This window comes from Colletotrichum scovillei (genome assembly GCF_011075155.1).
Source record: "Colletotrichum scovillei strain TJNH1 chromosome Unknown Contig00006, whole genome shotgun sequence".
In the NCBI taxonomy this organism is placed as follows: Eukaryota; Fungi; Ascomycota; class Sordariomycetes; order Glomerellales; family Glomerellaceae; genus Colletotrichum; species Colletotrichum scovillei.
The window spans coordinates 3586700-3604972 of NW_023336264.1; the positions used below are offsets into that span (position 1 = coordinate 3586700).

Here is an 18273-nt window from a genome sequence, read left to right on the forward strand (position 1 = left end):
CATCGCGTCGGACGCGTCGCTAGGTGAACCAGGGCAGGTCTGTCCCTCCAAGGCTTTTCATCATCGTCATTATTGGCGTGTAGATGGAGACACCACCAAGCCTCAATTGCAATCTACCATTGTCTTGAATACCGCCAGAACCGACAAGATGGAGTTGCCGGACGGGTCAACAGAAGTTGTCCACCCTGAAGTTCGTGCGCACATCAACAGTCTTGTGTCCGCGGTACGTTCTGGCCAGCCGAGATTTCCTCCCCGAAATCGTTGTACATTGACTTTAACATGAAGATAGCTCGGTGGCACCAGCGCCGACGACGATGGACGATACAGACTTGGTGACGACGCCGTCCAGGTCCTCCGCGATTTGAAGAAATGGATTCGGCACTACGACGAAAAGACCAATCGCATGGATGTAGCCCGATGCATCGCAGACTCCAACATCGTGGAAGGCGACCTTCTTCAGATCCTCGCGAGCTGGCCCGAGAACGATACCAACAACACATTCAAGGCACGTATAGCTCTAGCCTGCTTCGAGATCATGGTGCCCCTCACTTGGCCCATGGAAAGAGATGCCGAACGAATGACGGTCAATCACCATCGCCATATGCCTGTTCTCGAGCTGGCGCAAGTGGGATACAAGCGGGCCATCATCAACTTTGACGGCGCTCAAGTTCTCAATACAGCTATCCGGGCAGCTCTACCATCTATGGCGATCTCCATTGGCGAACGATCAGCCCGTGACCAGGGCATCATCAAGCTTGTGCTTTTCTTCCTCCGCAACATCGCCATGATTACCCCTCCTGCCGGTGTCCAATACGATGGCGACGAGACACAAATATCCCGCTCCACGACGATAGACGCGTTTTCATTTCAGGATATCTTTGCGGTGTTGCTGATGATTGCTTCGAACATGGGCGAAGACTTCCGTACCGAGGATGTAATTCTCATGGAAGTCATTTACCACCTGGTCAAACAGGTCGAGGTCAAGAAGCTGTTCATGAATGAACAGCAATTACACAAGACGAAGGCTAAAGAGCTCTCCTCAATGATGAAAAAGGAGAGCGCGATGCGCAGTGCATTCAACCGCAAGGCGCCCACCCGCCACAACCGTTTTGGCACCATGGTATGGATGCAGCGCGAAGACGGCCGGGTATCGACAATCACTGGTCAGGATGCGCTCGCAGACAGCGCTACGCGACAAAAGAAACTAGACGAGTCCAAAACGTTTAAGCCACCGCGACGGGCCAAGAAGGAAGAGCTGGAATCCAAGGACCTCGGTGCCCCAGTCAAGCTCAATGCAAGGGCTAACGACCAGCTCCGAAGCTTTGTCGAAGACTTCCTTGATGCTGGTTTCAACCCTTTGTTCGTGCATGTTCGCAAGTCCTTGGATCGGGAAGCGCCCCATGTTCTGTCTTACCATCGCCGACAGTACATGTATCTTGTAGCCTGGTTTCTGGAGGCGGAGCGAACTCGTAGGAAGTCAAAACGAGACTCGAAGAAGGCAGGCGCCCCCGAAGAGGTCAGCAGCTTCAATCTCGTGGCCGGCGTGCTGGACCAAGCAATGTTCATCACTCTCACAAAGACTATGCACGACTCTTGGGAACATAAGGATTGGCCTACCCTGACGGCTGCGATGCGGTGTTTCACGCAGATTCTGCTCACAGTCCAAGAAATGACAGAGTCAGGAAACGAAGACGACGAGGAGATTGCAGAAAACACGCTGAGTCGTCTCTTCTACGAAGACTCCACACACGACTTGATTGCCAATGTCGTCAGACAATACAAGGAGCAAGGCTTTGAGTATCTCGACACCGCCACAGAGCTGGTGCATCACTTCTTGCGAATTTTGGAGGCCTACTCGAAACAAAATGTCGACATGCAAGTTCGGTCTCGTAAACGGACTCGGCGAAAGAAGAAAGCCGAGAAAGAAGCAGGTATCGATACAGTTGATGACGAGGAGAACGACGAGTCCGCCAACGACGAGGCGAATGCCGAAAAGACGTCCAAAGAGCGCAAGTTCGACTTCCATCGGTTCACATCGCGCTTTGCCCCCCAAGGTGTGGTCGATACTTTTGTCGCCTTTACCAAATTTTACAAGGACCTCGACGACTCTCAGCTGAAGCGCGCTCACCGATACTTCTATCGCATAGCCTTCAAACAAGAGATGAGCGTCATGCTCTTCCGCGTTGATATTGTGCATCTCTTTTACAACATGATCAAGGGGCCGGAACCGCTCGACAGGAACTCTACCATGTACAAGGAGTGGGAAGAACTGACCAAGCAAATCCTCAGAAAGTGCACGCGCAAGATTGAGCAGCGGCCCGAACTCATAATTGAGATGCTGTTCTCCAAGATTAGCAGCACCGCCTTTTACCTGGAATACGGCTATGAGAAACAGACTTTATCGACATCAACACCTCGGCCCGCTGCAGAACTCGAGTTCAAGTACGCTGCGGATCTGGACCGGCAAATCGCCATCGTCGTTGGCGCTCTGCTTGACAAAAATCAACAGGATCATATCTCGTGGGTCAAGAAAGTTCTTGATACTGCGGAAAAGGAGCGTGCTGCCTGGGAGGCGGCTGATTTCCTCATACCATCGGTCGAGGGCACCGGCGAGGGCGCACAAATCGATAGACACCCTTTTAGTAAGTACCTCCTCAGGCAACCACACTGGTTGATCTCTCTAACATGTACCAGCTGTGCGACCGGACAATGATGCCCGCAAGACTGCCATATTCAAGAATTCCCACCTGCGTCTACTCATGAAGCTAGTTGGTTTTGAGAGGCTAGCACCGACTATCGAGGAGACACCCCAGTCCGTATGGATCCTGCCACCAGATCTTAGTGCCAGTCTCCTTCGTGTGTATATCAAGCACATCAACGATGCCGAGTTTGATCCACCCGCCTTTGATGGTGCCAGCGCAGAGGATCAGCTTCGCCGCAAGAAAGCAGCCCGAAAGCGAGCCGAGTACGATGACGACGATGATGATGTTGATGACGGCTTCCTCTTTGAACCCCTGGGCCCTACCGTCCGCAAAGCTATCGACGACCTCGCTTCCAAAAAGACGAAGCGGAGGAGGCGCAGAAAAGACAGCGAAGATGAGGAGGCGCCGAATGATTCCGAGTTGGAAGAAAAGGCCCAGAAGCGCAGAGAACGCGAGAGAGAAAAGGCGAGAAAGATCAAGAGCGAAGCGTACGTCCACGCTAGCGATGACGACACGGACGAGGAGTACGATCGCGAGTTCTTCCAACGTGAAGAGGCACAACGCTCGCGATTGGCTCGTATCGTGGAGAAGATTGCGATATCGGAGCCGACCAAGAGACCAGCAGCGGTGCTGCTCGATGATAGCGACGACAATGACGATGATGTCCTCGCTGTGACGAGGGGCACTCAGTCTACCCGGCCGAGTGCCGATGTTGATATGGATGCCAATAGCGACGGCGAGCAGAATGGAGACAATGCTACGCCATTGAGCTCCAGTCCGTCTTCCTCTCAAGGAAAGGGATCTCGGAAACGGAGACGCATCACTCCTGAGGCTGCTACTGCCGAAGAAGGTGCGAAGGCTCCAGAGAAGGCAGATGCCGATTCTGATGACGAAGATGCGCCGGTGCCTACAGCACGCTCACGGCAGCGCACCAGAGGAGGCTTCGTGATGGAGAGTAGTGATGAGGAATAATGAAGATAAGCTCTGGGCGTTTGGGTACATGGGTTTTCGGTGGTTCTAGGATGCATAGCGTAGGAAGGTATCTTGGCGATAATATCAAGTTGTGTTCCCGTCTTCACACCGTCTTCGAAGGTAATTCAGCTCGCTAGATTTCGCTAGCTCGTGTTTTGTGAGTCTATGCAGATGACCTGTTTAACAAGACTTGTCTTCCTCTCTGATCGTCGGCTGACTTGAGTTGCTGAACTATGTACATGGACCTGCCAATAAGCAGCGCTCGGCCGAAGATTCATGTCAGCGAAGTCCGCTCTCTAGGAGAAGAGGCAGTCTGATAGACATTCCCTCTTGGTTTGACGGCTTGTTCATGACCCGATTATTGGGCTCAGGCCTCTCCTGCGAAGGCTCAGCTTTGAAGTTGAGGCAGGTGAGGTATGAGCTGAATTCGGGATCCGTCATGTTCCCTCCCCAAACTACGTTAGGTGACCACATTTATGCGAGAAATCTCCATATCGAACCTAGGAAAAGACTTGGTATGTACCAGAGAAGCTACAAAGAAAGGCACATCGACACCACCTTGCGCTACCACCAACACAACTTGCGATTGACAAAAACGTGGCTTTGGAGCCGCCTGACTTTGAACGAATGAAATTACTAAAGTAGCTATATTCTCAGAACATGCCTTGTGTCGTATGTATCGGCATCACATTGGTATCATCATACAAAGTAAAAAAGTATACAAAGTAAACAAACGTTAAAATAAAACCGCCCAATTCTCCCTCCCCGAGACTGAATCACGACTACTTCAGGTCCACGGGGGGAGTGACGACAATGGTATCCGGACTCGCCCCAGCAAAATCAGCATCCGGCGGCGACAGCATCATCCCCGCGTCGCCTTCGTCCAGCTGCAACGACTTCTTGGGCGTCTCAGACGCCTCGCGGATCTGGCTCAGTCGCCACTTGGTCGCTTCAACCTGCGGAGTGGAAGGCAGCACCGGTGCCGCCGATGCTGCACCCCCCTGTTGGCTCGAAGCCGTCGCCGCCGTGGAAGCGGACGAGTCGGATTGCACAACGACACCCTGCAGAGGCACCGTTTCCGGCCTCTGCTGCTGTCGGGCGACGATGTCTTGGACCCTGGCGTCGAAGGAGAGCAGGTTCGCGGCCAGGCCCCTGACGCCGTCGCCGATGAGCTCCGGGTGGTCCCAGGCTACGAGACCCGGACGTCCGCCCGGTACGGGTACGCGGCGCACGTGGACGGCGTTGTAGGAGACGTTGGCCCAGGCGGGGCAGACGTACGGGTTCGGGGCAGGCTGGGGCGAGACGAGGTCGACAACGTCGCTCTGGTTTTGCGTTTGAGCTTCTGGGTCGTCGTCCGCGGTTCGTCGCCCGCCGGATGCTTCCCCTGTCTCTCCGGTTCCCGAGAAGACGGTAATTGCAACTTTGGGCTTCTTGGACGCCTTTGGAAGCGGCGGAGTCGTCTCTTGGTGTGTCAGACAGCGCGCCCAGAGGCGCATCGCCGCCTCTGGACCGGGGAGCCAGGCGGTCTGGGTGAAGGTGATGATCTCGGCGGCCGAGAACTCCTTCTTGGCCCCGAGAACGCGGATGACTTTGAGGACGAGGGCGAGGAGGCCCACGGGAGAGTCGCATAGTGCAAAGGACGTTGTGTTCGGCTCCACTAAAGCACTGCCTGCGCCGGGTTGGAGTGAAGTAGGAAGAGGGCGCCTCCTCCCAGCTGACAAGGTATGGCTGGCGTGGGTCTCTTCGTCGAGTGAGCGGAGGTCTTCGCTCTGGTAGCCTAAGATGGGCGCGTGGAAGAACTTGGCGAGGGACCACTTCATCCACTCGAGTGGTGCCTCCTTGAGTGTCGGCGCCGCGAGGGACGGGCTGATGAAGTGTGCGCCGAGGCAGTTGCTGGGGTAGTGGCGGGCTAGGTGGTCCGCGAGCTTCCAGTCAATTTGCGCGGGGCTGGAGGCTGCGGAGGCGGTGTTGGAGACGAGGTAGTGCGGATACGAGAGGCGTGTCATGAGCGTGTTGAGGAGGTCTGTTGTCGTCGGGATGACGGAGGCGTCGTCGGATGGGAGGGCATCGCTGAAGCCGAGGCCGGGAAGGGAGGGAATAACGACGTGGAAGGGCTGTTGCTGCTGCTGCTCTCCGTCTGTAGAAGATGACGATTCTGGTTCGGTGAGCGGCTGGATGAGGTGGCCGAGGGAGAGGTTCGTGAAAGGGAATGGGGGTATCAGGAGGAGGGGGATGGCGTTGCTGTGCGAGGATCTGACGTGGATGAAGTGAAGACGGACGGGCGATGATGAGCCTGGCGGGGTGATGGCTGTGCGGAACTGGGGTAGTTGACTGTTGAAGGCCGTTTCTTGTTCTCGCCAGTCGTACTTTTCTAGCCTACGATGAGTTAGAACGCTCTGTACAAGAGCTAACGTCTCTTCCTCCATGAAGCTGATGTCTTGAACGGGATTGAGTGAAAGTTTCGACTCACCAAAAGTCAATGAGCGGTTCGATTCGAGACTTTGGCTCCCACCAGTCCCGGGACTTATTGGGTTCCGAAGGTTCATGAGGAAGTCTCGTAAGCTCCAGTTTTTGTTTCGTAAGATCGAGATATCTGCTAGACACCTTTCATTCGAACAACAACTTTATGTTAGCTAGGAAACCTCGACACCTCTCAATCCACTTTCCCCAACCAGTCATTCCTTCGCTTCAGCCTCTGGGAGTCCTCACATGTATGCGGTAAGGACTGATCTCATCTCCCGCCAGGCCAGCGGCGCCCGAGTCGAGAGTGTTGGCCATGGTAAGAGTTAATTGGCATCATACGCGTGTGAGTGTACCGGCAGGACTCATATGAAAAACATCAAAACCGCCTTCGCCCAGTACTGAGCGGAAACACCGGAAAGTAAATAAGTCGCAACGGCAACAGCAAACGGGGAGGGTCTTATTGAGTAATTGTAGCCCAAAAACCAGGAATAGCGGGTGCAGTAAGGCTAGACGGGGAAAATCATGAACAAGGTTAAGCGAGCCGGAACTATTTAATACAACCCTTCTCTTAAGCCTGGGAAACAGAATCCCATCCTGCATCGTCTCATTACCTACCTACTAATGGTCTGGGACTTTGATAAAGTGCCATGTCCTAGGCGGTCCACCGTCTTTGCAACCGAAGAGAGAAAGCGCACTTCCATGTCGTTCGAGGTGTGGCGTTGTGGCTTGAACTACCTCCCCTTGCTTCCCAGGCGGCCTCTGAATGGGCGATCTGGACAGCAGGAGGGGTCTAGAACCGCAGAGCAGGTACGCGCCGGGCAAGCTTGTGGCGGTGCGTACGAATCCCTGGACAAGCTCGGAAATGATCACCGCTTTTTGCTAGATTGTGCCAGGTACAGAGTTGCATCAGTCGCCAGGTTTGGGCCGTCTGCCAACACACTCATGAGCGAAGGGGCCCGTTATAACGGCTCATTGGTCATGCTAAAGTCCTCATTCCCTGCTCGATTGAATGCCGCTCTCGCCACGTCAAGCCACACCTTTCAACTTGACAACCGCATGCCGCCGTGCCGCCTCAATATTCTCAGAGCAGTAAACGAAGTTGAGTCACGGATACTTCGGTTCCTGCTGGTCTTGTTGGCGCTTTAAAAGTCACACACCGAGTGAAATTGTTGGATAAATTGTAACTCCTACCGCCTGCCAATGTCTGTTCAATCCCGCTTCGACTACACACGCGTCGTTTGCCACAGCTCACGACCTTGACGTGATCTCGGTGCCTGATTCCTGTCCTGGCGCCGCCCTATTGATCTACGGCGCGATTAGCACCTTCCTGGGCTCTCGGCCCCGTCTCTCACCGATCTGTTCCTCCTTCACCGACCCTTTTCTACGCAAGGATCGACATTCACTATTGTGGTATGGTTGTTTCTGAGACGGTCCTTCAGCTAGCAGCTGTGTTGCTATAGTGCTCTGCCATCCTCCCCTGAGCCTCGTCTTCGGATTTGAATGATCTAACCAGTGTCCTCGCGGGCCTGCATCAGAGGATCAGACAAAGATGTTGAGAAGCCTCCCGTCTGTAAGCCTCATCGCGTTATCATCCCGGACGCTGACTGGCTGCTGGCGGTGTACCTCCGGGGCCTCGCAGGTTCATAGCTCCGATTCGGGACACGATATTGCTTCCAACAGCATCGACGGCTCCTCTCGGCGATGCCAGACTTGGCCCTTGAGGTGCAGTCTCCTGGACCCTGAACAGCTTGATCGCTGTACCATTCCAGATTCCAACTGTGCCCTTCGAGATCTGAATCTCGCTGCTGAAGACGAAGCCCCACAGCAACGATTCGTACCATCCTAGGGAGAGCTGCGACCACTCGAAGGAATGCACCCGTGGTGGTGTAGGGTCAACCCCCACCAGCTTGATTTCTTGAATCTTCGAAAGTGTCTCTCGGCTGGCAGACTCTCCTGCAAGAGCTTGCCTGGGCAACAGAGCTGTCACCTGCTGAATCACGGTAAGAATGGTGTGAAGAGGCAGCTCTGGTAACCAGCTTTCAATCCAATTGGCTGTTGGCTCAAAGCCACCGGATTGTGACTGTCCACTTGCAGAATATCCACCGAGGCTTGTGGTGCTGTTTTGCCTGGAGAAGTTACTCATGCCGGCGGGCATTTTGCCTCTAGCCTTTTCTGACATACCCCGGAGTTGTGTCGGAACGGCGTCTTCCACCACTGATGCTTGTGACGATGCCACTGATGGGTTTTCGCTCGTGGTCGACTGCGCTGGCGTTGGGCGGTGGTCCTCGTCCTCGCTATCGTCCTCATCATCACCAATCGCGAAGGTACCATCCTCTTCCGGAACATCACTTAACGTCGGAGGTCGAGGATGAGACGTCGTTGGGCTCCGGATACTTTCTGCCGAGCTCCTCACAGAACTTGGCTCGAGCCCATCGCCATTGGCTGCTGATTCCTTGCGGCGACGATTTCGTCTCTCAATCTCCTCCTGACCGCTCTCTAAGGTGAACGTCCGTAATGCTTCTATCCGCTTCTTGTTGCGCAGGATGGCGAAAATAAGCTCGGGATTCTCTGTCTAGGCGTTAGCATGGTGGCTTCCACAAGATCCAGGTAGTCAGGTGATTGCCAGTGTTGCATCCCCAGCTAAAATGGAGGCTTACTTTGGTAGTTGTGTTCGACAATTGAATTTATCGACTCCAATAGTGACCTTAGTAAATCGTGATTGCTGTCGTTTGCAAGAAGGAAGGAAGGTGAAGACATGGACGAAAATAGTTGCAGGAGCTTTGAGGCAGATGTCGAGCTTAGCCCCTCTAGATAGGGAGCAATGTTATTGATGACAGCCATGAGAGCCGGGTATATAGCTGTCAGTCTGCCTTGACTCGTGGTGATGAGGTTGTAGATGGACTTGCTTTTGTTAGCTGAGATCGACATAAATGCAGCAGAACCTCTCTTACGTGTATCAGGAAATCCGCATGAGTGCCACTGAAGCCAGGTATCCTAATAACCATAGGCAGGCTGTCTTGGCCTTCGAATCTTCTGTTGAGATTGGCGCCAAAGTTCTTCTCAACACTCAACGTCTGCAGCAGAAAAGCACACATTCTCACAACACCTTGCTTGGATGCGTCATTCTTGTACTCCAGAGCGTAGAAAAGAGTGAGCACGACGAAATCATGGACCCGCTCAGTATCGATGATGAACGACCTGAATCTCTTGTTGCACTGAGTGATTTCCCAAAAGAGCATGATGATCTCTGGCGCAAATCTGGCATTGGTTTGCCCACTGGGAAGATACGAGCTCTTCTCATGGAGCGGCTGGTTAAGAATCCGTGTCATGCCGTCGACGATGAACTGAAAGTCTTGTGGCCGATGGAGTCTGCCAAGGAAATGGCGGTAATAGTTCTTGGGAGTCGTGCCGTTTTGCTCGGGAATCGGGTACAACAGGAACACTAGCAAAAGCTGGAGTGTGTAAGTCACCAGTATCTGCTTCTCGTCCTTGAAGACCAGGGTATTGTATGGTACACGCCAGGTAGCTGGATTGTACTTGAGGGTCTGCGTCTGTCAGCATGCAGCCAAGCGATAGAGAACGAGCAGCTTCACATACAGTGTTGAGCAACGAGCACAAGACTGATAGCACGACCTGCTTATCAGGGCACGTGCAGATATGCGTCAAGGCTCGAATTCCTCTCTGCGGAAGCACGTTTGATGTCATGTACATGCTTTGGCTAGTCATAGTGAGTAGCAAGCGGAGTATCTCGCTACGATTGCTCTCGAATTCTTTGGTGGTCGCCACTGATGTGTTGCAGCCTACACCACTCTGCCAGATGGCGTATGACACTTTCGGCCGCCCACTAGGCTGCCTAGGTAGAGTGAGGTCTGAGAAGAATAGCAAGTCGACCAATGTGTCGATGAGCTCTTCGGCGAGGGGTTTGGCATCTTCGAAGTCTTCATTTTCGTTCTTGGGCGGTTTCTGGCCTTCTTGAGCCCCGTCAAACAGCACTTCGGCAGCAATCGCAGATTGCCTAGTTCTCTTCCTCCGCGCACCCCAGAAGAACCGCTCCTCCCATGCTGCAAGATTATCTGCCTCGTAGATGAAGGGAAGGATGCGCGTCAGGACGCGGACGCAATTGAGAGCATCGCGTTCGGGAGCGATTTCGGGATCGGGGAACGAAGGGTGGTGGCGCAGGATGAACAGGCGTGATGTTAATGCCAATATTAGAGTTTCTAAATTCTCTAAGGCCTTGTCTCGAGTGCGACGAATGTCGGCGGGGGCGAAAAGGCTGAAGATATCCTCTGAGGATTCGGGAAGCTCCCAAAACTACACGAGCGGGCTGGGTCAGTATCACGGGCAAAGAGGACACCTCACAAGCTGACATACAGAAGTCCAGTAGGGATCATCGGCGGGAATGTGTCGCTCTTCAGATAGCCTGAAGATGCCTTTCTTGAAGACGAGCTTCGAATCGCTGGCGCCCATGTTGTCACAGAGGGGGCATACTATCCGTAGAAATGTTTCTGACGGAAAGAAGAAGCTTGGGAGGTCGACGGTCCAGTGTTCCAGACACCTGATTCCCAGAGGCGTACGGAGTACTGAGTGCTACGTAATGGCGGAAGAGCGGGTCGCAGGTTGATGTTTGGCCAATGAAGGGGGAAGAGCGGGGTGGCAGTTCGCCGGGCGTATCTCAAAAGTCCACGTCCCCGTCCCGTTTCCCATTCTCCGTGCCAGACCTCCATGCCGAGGTACGTACCTTCCTAAACTTTAAGGATCCCCATTATGCAGTTAAGGTACCTACCTACTTCGAATTGGATAGCTCTCGAAGCTCATAAGCCTCGCCGAAACAATCAAGCCGCAGGCTGCAATCATCTCTCTGATTCAAAGTACTTTTAGCTGAAGCTGAAGCTTACCAATTCCTTCGGATTGGCCATGCTTAGGATGCTGGCCTGATGCCCGATCAGCTACCTCATCCTGAAGCTTGACACGTGAACAAATTGGAGCTACTGCATCTAAGTAGGGGCGCAATGACACAGGTCTAGTAGGGTGCTTCAAGATTAAGATGGGACTCTTGAAGTTCGGTTCCTCGATTGATTTATATGACCCACGCGAACAACATTTATGTACAGTCTGCGGACTTTTTGACTTTATTTTAGGGCATCTAGTCAGCCTTTGTCTCCACCCCATGAGAAACATTACACCCAAACGCCTTTCGCAAGGTATCCATCCCACTGACTGCAGTCATTCATCTTCCTAATTCCCTCTAGGCCATGAAAGCGCAGTGCGCCGTCGTCGCCTAATGCATCCAAGTACCACCTGACGACCTCCTCCCTCTCTCATAGAGCCACTTATTGTTCAGTCCCACGCTGGTGCGCTTTCCGGTAGAGGGGCTTGGCGTTCCCGGGTCAGGGAAGAGGGAAGATGCAGTGCTTGCTCCCAGGTTCGTAGAAGAGCCAAAGGACGATCTCCGGTTGCTGTTCAAGCTGGCCGAGAACTTGGAGGGGCTGTTGTGAAGGGGCGAAGGAGAGTAAGATTGTCCGTTTCCATTGAAAGAGCTTGCAAGAGCTGGGCTGCCTCTGCCGGAAAGCGGGGAACCAGAGAAGCTCCGGTTGCTCGCGGGCGAACCTGCCAGAGAAGGCGTCCGCGAGTAACGTGGCGGGGTGCTGTATACAGCATCAGGTGTAGCTGCTGCAGAACTAGGCGGCAGTCCGAGAAGTTGGCGCTGAGCAGGCGTCAAGGGAATGTCGGAAAGATCGTCGGCCGATCGGAGCAGAGGCAGCATAGCCATGCCAATGTTCACCAGCGGAATGAGCTGGATCAGGTAGTATGCCCAACCCAGATGTGAGCGCAAGGAGCTACTAAACCTGCTCAGCTAGTTAGCAGTGGTCGCACTCGTAAGGTCAGCGGAAGGCGTACCATTGTGCGGGAATGTATGAACGCGAAAAGATCTGGGACAGCCAAAGACTGAGAAGGAAGCCGATGTTCAGAGCTATTCTTCTAACGTTCTTTTCGGAAAATGTCGTTGCGTTCCGCCGTCTCGTGATCTCATTCAGGCGTGGATGTCTCCATGTACCAGGACTGTCGACGATAGGGGTGGGCTTTTGCGGCGTCGACTTGACGGGAGTGCTGACAGCAGCTCGGCTCGCAGATGAAGACATTGTCTCAGCAATGATTGACAAGACTGAGAGGTGAGGTCGAGGAATAGAGGTCGTCGTGCGGTGACCACAGTCAGGGTCAAAGCCTGTTGCGCAAGAGTTAGTTCCAGTCATCTGCAGGTCTACACATCCGTCCGTCATGATCAATGCGACTTACTCTTCCCAGTGATTTCGCAAACCTGTTTTATGTTAGTAAAAAATCTCTTAGACGCTGCGCTGTCGCCGAGCGCTCGCGTGCTTCAATGCGCCGCTTCAAGTCGGGTTGTCGATGGTGATGGATGCGGCAGGAAACATTGGCTGCAGCATCTCGCAGAGCAGTGGCAGAAAAACAATACTCCAGCCACACGGACCACAGCAACCGGCAGGGAGCGGTCTGTTGCGAAGTGGATACCTGCGCTCCTGCCTGGTGGGGGATGTGGCTTGCTCTTGCCGTTTCTCAGGAGCATTCGAGGTACGTACCGCTCACAGCTCACTTCAGGGTGCAATGGTCCCCTAAGTATCGCAAAGTACAACTTGTCAAAGTGTCTTACACATGCCGCTGCGGATCACTCGCGTCCTCTCGCGACCCGGGGCAGCCTTAGCAAGACTACCTGAAGATACAGAGAAGTGTAGCCTTGACATCGGAAACACTTGATTAGACTTTCCGCAGCTTGGGAACTCCCGCGCTGACTACGCAGAAAGGCACGCCGGAGACGCGCTGTGTGCTAGTTGTCCGGCTGTTGGAGAATCCTGGACGCGGTACGAGTAAGGTACCTCACCCAGCTCGCTTTCGAGAACCACCTAGTCGCAACAGCGGAAGCCGGGGGGGACGTCAGATCCCCGCCGTTGACTGCCAGCACAACCCACCTCAAGGCTCAGCAGCAAGAAACCTCCGAGCTCGAGCTCCGCGGCACTGCCTCACCTCATGCTTTTCCCTATTGTCAACCCTCCGAGCTTTCCATGCGGGCCACGTAAAGCCTTCTGTCGTTTTGCTTTCACCAGCACGCATACTCCCCAACTGACGACGAACCCCGGAGCTCAACCCGTCTCGCATTACTCCCACCATCGCGCCGCCCAAGATGGGCTTCTTTGATAACATCATGCACCAGATGGACGAGGGTGTCTCGGGCTTCTTCGGACAATGGAACGCTTATACCACTGCCCTCGTCACTTTTCTCGTCGCCATCGTTACCTACCGAATCGTCTCTAGCCAGGATCCCGATACCCATCCCATGCTGCTTGCCCGTCAAGCCCAAGGCTCTCCCGTTCGCCAACCAGCAGAATCTCCCGTCTACCGATCCCACTCTGCCCCTCATGGCATGCCCCTGAACAGCGGACTGAACGTCAAGGACCCCGGTGCTTCGAAGTGGGCGAGAGGACGTGATGGAGATCTTCGAGATATCTGGAGAAGAGCGGCGACTGGCGCTTCTGAGGAGGGCAAGCCAGTTGTAGGCAAGGGTCGCTTGTTGACGGTACTGGGCTCCGAGAATGTTATCGAGCATCAACTTGGTGAGTACCCTTCTTTCGCGCCGTGATCAACTTCCCTAATGCCACGCAGATGACATCACTCGTCAAATCAATCTCATCGGACAACACATTCACGAGCAGGGCGGCATCCGAGTCGCCGTTTACCTGCCAAACTCTATCGAGCTTTTGGTGACGCTTTTCGCCTGCAGTTTTTACCCGAACCTCACAGCCATCCTGATCCCATTTGATGTATCAGACGAGGAACTCGTGACGATGCTCCGCCGGTCTGCCGCCGATACCGTTATTACAGCCCCTGGCGCGTTCCCCTTCGACTCGGTCGTCAAGGCATACCCCGCTCTCCGCCAACTCATCTGGGTTGTAGATGAGGGAAGTTCTCACATGGACTGGAATGAAGTTCCCGAAGGCATGGGCGGCAGTGTCAACGTTGCGACATGGCAAGAGATCCTTCGTGATGCACCGGTTGATGCCGCAAGAGAGGTGCCCCCTGTCGACAAGGAAATCGAGCCGAAGGATGTGGTGACTTTCTGGCAATCCAGGCCGGGAACCATGGAAGAGATGGTGCGCTTCACTCAGTCCAACTTGGTTGCCGGTGTTGCCGCTCAGCTCGCTGCGATCCCAACTACCCAACGCCTTGGTCCCTCTGATCTGTTCCTCCCTGCCGACTCTCTCACGAACATCCATACCTTAATCCTCACATTGGCAGCTCTGTTCTCCAACTCATCTGTTGCATTGAACTCAGTGGCTGGAAAGGTCACGGATTTGGCCCTGGCTACCCAGGGAGTTGCTCCTACAGTATTGGTGTCCACTCCCGAGACTCTGTTGAAGACCCACCAGGAGGCAACTAACCGCCTGACCTCTGCTTTGGCCAAGGTCGCTCACTGGGCTCAGTCCCGCAGCCTCACAGAGAGTGGTGTGATGCCCGTTGCATCCGCCGCGGCGCGTTTCAACAGCGCATCTCGACCAGCTATCGGCAAGACTCCTGGAAAGCTGCGTCTTCTTTACGTCGCGGATAGGGTCGGGGCTGGCTCACCGCCCTTGTCGTCACGAGAACTTTCCGATCTTCGCATTTTCACAGGCGCCAGAGTCATCTACGCTTTGGCCGCGCCCAAGGTTGCCGGAGCTGTCGCTCAGACTGGGTACTACGATTACAGAGTGCATGAGGATAAGCAGTCGCACTTCGGACCTCCTCTGACGAGCACTGAGATCCTCTTAAGAGATACAGAACAGCATAAGAATGCCGATCAGGAATATCAGGGAGAGGTGAGTTTGATGGCCTTCCAAACCCCGGACGCACAACTAACGCTGCAAACCAGATCATTGTTCGAGGCCCTTGTGTTGCAGGCAACGAGGCCACTATCAAGGCTACAGGCAAGATCCGGGATGATAACACGCTGGCATACGTATAGAAATTTTGTATGCAAGACCTCTTTGATATGTAGCTGAGCCCATGGATGTGGGACAGACACAACCCGATTCATATTTTAACATCTCATCCTGTGCCAAGGGGTTCCTCGCATCCTCCATTTAAACCGTCTTTCACATGCGCATTTGGGTCTGCCAAGGAATCATCTATTGCCAGTGAATTAGTTTTATCTTGCTGCCGATGTGGCCGAAGCCAGATCGCTCGATATTATGCATCGCTCACGTGGCTCATGGCATATTGCTGTGCCCACTGCCCGTTTGCTTGGGCTCTATCTAGTCTTTATGCTCAGTCGCAGGCATTTACAGACCCGGGCAAAAGCAGCGACGGCAACGCTCCAGACTACTTGCTAAGATGATGCTTTTCCCCTCCTCTGCAACGAGTTGACTTTGATGCTCATCTTCACCGTACGCAGTGTAATAAGTAACCATCATGCCAAGGATGTAGAAAAATGCGCAGAAAGAACATCATACTTACCCAGCTACTGCCACTTAACTGTCCAAGGAAGCAAAAAGATAGAGAAGTAGACGAAATTTGCAAAAGCTCAACTCCATATAGGGAGCCTACGAAAGATCCGAGGAGACTCTTACCAGCCTCAGGTGTAACGATGCAAGGATTTTTACTAGAAAATGACGGGACTCGAACCCGGGACCCATGGACGCGGAGCTATTCGAACTAAGGTAGGACATTCTCCGCTACGCCACGGGCCTTGGTGATAGTAACAAACAAATTTATTTATTATAGAGGGTACCGAGGCGGCGGCGGGCGGTGTGTGCATATGAGTGAGTGAACCTGAGGCTCTTGCTCACGAAGGTCACGCGACCCCCTTTCTCAACTCATCTTCTTTCCAAGGTCGAGTGGAGAACATGCTGCCTCATCAAGGAAATGAATACGAGGGCGAGGATGGACAGTCCGAGCATTGTGTACCAGACGCTACCAAAGGCCTCCCGGAAGGAGTCAATCACCCCCGGCTTCCACCCGGGCGGGAGGTTCTTGAGCTCGTCGAGGTCGTCTCTGATGCGGCCGATGATCTCGGCGGCGTTGGGGTAGTCGCCGAAGCGTTCCCAGAGCTTGACTCTCAGCACGTTCTGGTAGACGGCGGAACCGATGGTGATGCCGATAGTACCCCCAAGACTACGCGCTAGGTCTATGAAATCTCATTAGTCTATGCGGGTGGCTTTACATATAACCTAGGATGACTTACATGTTGCTGACGTGATGACTGCTTGCTGCGAATGGTCAACGGCAGCAATGCAGCCGAGCAGCGTAATGGTCAACATGGCTCCGTAGCCTCCTCCCACCAGGAAGAAGACGACATAGTTGACCCATGCGGGCGTGTTCTCGTTGAACTGCGTGAGGATGATGATGCCGGTGTTGAAGAGAACCAGGGCGCTGATTCCTGGGATCACGTATTTCCCCGTCCGCTTCATGATGTAGCCGGCGCCGACAGACATGATGGAGACGCCCAGGGGTGACGTCAAGATGCGGAGACCCGCCTGCGTGGCAGATAGCCCGTTGACCTGGAGGTACAGCGGCACGTAAAAGATGGCCATCATCATGACCATGGTGCACAGCAGGTTGGTCAGACAGGCGGCGAGGATGGTGCGGTTCGCGAGCAGGCGGACGGGGATGATGGGCTGCTTGACCCTGCTCTCCCAGACGATGAAGCCGATAAAGGCAACGATGGAGAGGGGGATCGTGGTGAGCGGCAGGGGGTGGACCCAGGGGACTAGGTTTCCACCTGCGTTAAGGCCGAGCAGGAGGAGCACGAGGAAGGAGATGGTCAGGAAGACGCCGAAGAAGTCGATGCGCGCCAGGTAGGACTTGTCCGAGGCCTTGGGCGGAACCTTTACGAGGACGGCGACGAGCACGGCAGAGACGAGCACGGGGGGCACCTGGACGAGGAAGGCGAGGCGCCAGCCCATTGCCGTGTGGTCATTGATGAGGCCGCCGAAGACGCCGCCGAGCATGGCGCCGGAGCCGTAGGCGATATTGCCGATGCCCTGGTAGATGCCCCTCTGTCTCAGGGGGATGAGGTCGGAGCCGAGAAAGGTGGAGATGGACATGAGCCCGCCGCCGCCGACGCCGGCCACGACGCGGCCAAAGATCATGACGGACTCGGTGCGTGCGAGGCCGCAGATGAGGTTGCCGGCCGCGAAGAAGAGGTTGCTGAAGACGAGGCCGGGACCGCGGCCAAAGATGTCGGTCAGCCTGCCCGAGATGGGCTGGCAGGCGGCATTGGAGATGAGGTAGGCCGTGGCGAGCCAGCTCATGAGACTCAGGGACTTGAACTCGCTTGAGATGGGGCCGGAGAGGGTGGCGATGATTGTGCTGTCGATGGCGCCGAGGAAGACGCCAAAGTAGGAAGTGCCCAGGATGAGGGCCAGGCGGGTGCCGGAGACGGTCTCGGCGACGATGGTGGTTTCGTCGTCGTTGGCGGCGGCGACGGTTCCATTGCTGGTCGTGTTGGCGGTGCCGTTGAGCAGCGGCGTCGTCTCTGAGCTCTGCTCGGTGGCGGCCGGGCGGCTCGTTTGCTCCTCGTCTGCCGTCATGTTTGATGGTGATGTTCTCTCCCCCTCTGCTTCGGCTTCCAACCTGAGTTTCCCTTTACTGCCTTTACCGGTGCGGAGTTGAGCCCTTGAAAGTCATTCGTCAACGTCGCTGTCGATATGTCTTGAGGGTGTAAATGACGTTCGACCTATTGGGTCAATGCTTTTTCGTATTATCGGGATAAGCTTTCCGGCTTGTGTCTTATGTAATCTAGACGCTCTCGGAAACAGAATGTCATAGCTGAAGAAGATTCACAGTGACAAAACAGACAGCAGTTCCCCGGACCCCGAATCTCGGCGTGCGCCCCCGTGGCCCCCCCTGGCAGCTGTGCCCGGCCGTCTGTCCGCAAAAGGCAACTGTGCAGCACGTCGAAGGCGGGCCGCCGGGCACTCTGAGTCTTGAGAGTCAGCACGGAGATAGAGACGGTAGAGATGGAGGAGATGTCAGCCACAGATACGTACGATAAGATGGGCGCTGACGCTGAAATAAGTCTGCAAAAGAGGAGTTTGGCGGACGCCACATAGTAATCAGCCCCGGCTAATCTTCATTGAGTCTTGCCCAA

General features: G+C 54.5%; 6 protein-coding genes across 6 annotated transcripts; 2 read left to right on the forward strand and 4 right to left on the reverse strand.

The window, feature by feature from the left end:
• Nucleotides 1-148: 148 nt before the first annotated feature.
• HER10_EVM0000382 (timeless protein) lies at nucleotides 149-3674 on the forward strand (the record flags this gene model as incomplete). The annotated part of the gene is made up of 3 exons (XM_035470167.1): nucleotides 149-223; nucleotides 290-2642; nucleotides 2695-3674. 3 exons carry the CDS (start codon nucleotides 149-151, stop codon nucleotides 3672-3674), a joined length of 3408 nt encoding a protein of 1135 aa, XP_035332028.1.
• Nucleotides 3675-4456: 782 nt separating this feature from the next.
• Nucleotides 4457-6741, reverse strand: HER10_EVM0009244 (epoxide hydrolase; the record flags this gene model as incomplete). Its single annotated transcript, XM_035478736.1, has 3 exons — nucleotides 6384-6741; nucleotides 6145-6278; nucleotides 4457-6050 (listed from the first exon to the last, which is right to left on the reverse strand). Exons 1-3 carry the CDS (start codon nucleotides 6450-6452, stop codon nucleotides 4457-4459), a joined length of 1797 nt encoding a protein of 598 aa, XP_035333091.1. The 5' UTR covers nucleotides 6453-6741.
• A 552-nt stretch (nucleotides 6742-7293) lies between these two features.
• HER10_EVM0009874 (high-temperature-induced dauer-formation protein) lies at nucleotides 7294-10673 on the reverse strand. Its single transcript, XM_035479346.1, has 5 exons — nucleotides 10509-10673; nucleotides 9735-10448; nucleotides 9089-9682; nucleotides 8795-9038; nucleotides 7294-8705 (listed from the first exon to the last, which is right to left on the reverse strand). The coding sequence occupies exons 1-5, from the start codon at nucleotides 10602-10604 to the stop codon at nucleotides 7726-7728; spliced, it is 2628 nt and encodes an 875-aa protein (XP_035333162.1). The 5' UTR covers nucleotides 10605-10673; the 3' UTR covers nucleotides 7294-7725.
• A 530-nt stretch (nucleotides 10674-11203) lies between these two features.
• HER10_EVM0002290 (nuclear pore complex component) lies at nucleotides 11204-12546 on the reverse strand. Its single transcript, XM_035472007.1, has 2 exons — nucleotides 12036-12546; nucleotides 11204-11983 (listed from the first exon to the last, which is right to left on the reverse strand). The coding sequence occupies exons 1-2, from the start codon at nucleotides 12275-12277 to the stop codon at nucleotides 11416-11418; spliced, it is 810 nt and encodes a 269-aa protein (XP_035332262.1). The 5' UTR covers nucleotides 12278-12546; the 3' UTR covers nucleotides 11204-11415.
• A 499-nt stretch (nucleotides 12547-13045) lies between these two features.
• HER10_EVM0008766 (uncharacterized protein) lies at nucleotides 13046-15215 on the forward strand. The gene is made up of 3 exons (XM_035478275.1): nucleotides 13046-13762; nucleotides 13812-15001; nucleotides 15055-15215. The coding sequence occupies exons 1-3, from the start codon at nucleotides 13333-13335 to the stop codon at nucleotides 15145-15147; spliced, it is 1713 nt and encodes a 570-aa protein (XP_035333037.1). The 5' UTR covers nucleotides 13046-13332; the 3' UTR covers nucleotides 15148-15215.
• An 85-nt stretch (nucleotides 15216-15300) lies between these two features.
• Nucleotides 15301-18114, reverse strand: HER10_EVM0009084 (major facilitator superfamily transporter). Its single transcript, XM_035478583.1, has 2 exons — nucleotides 16366-18114; nucleotides 15301-16308 (listed from the first exon to the last, which is right to left on the reverse strand). Exons 1-2 carry the CDS (start codon nucleotides 17711-17713, stop codon nucleotides 15998-16000), a joined length of 1659 nt encoding a protein of 552 aa, XP_035333071.1. The 5' UTR covers nucleotides 17714-18114; the 3' UTR covers nucleotides 15301-15997.
• Between the last annotated feature and the right edge of the window lie 159 nt (nucleotides 18115-18273).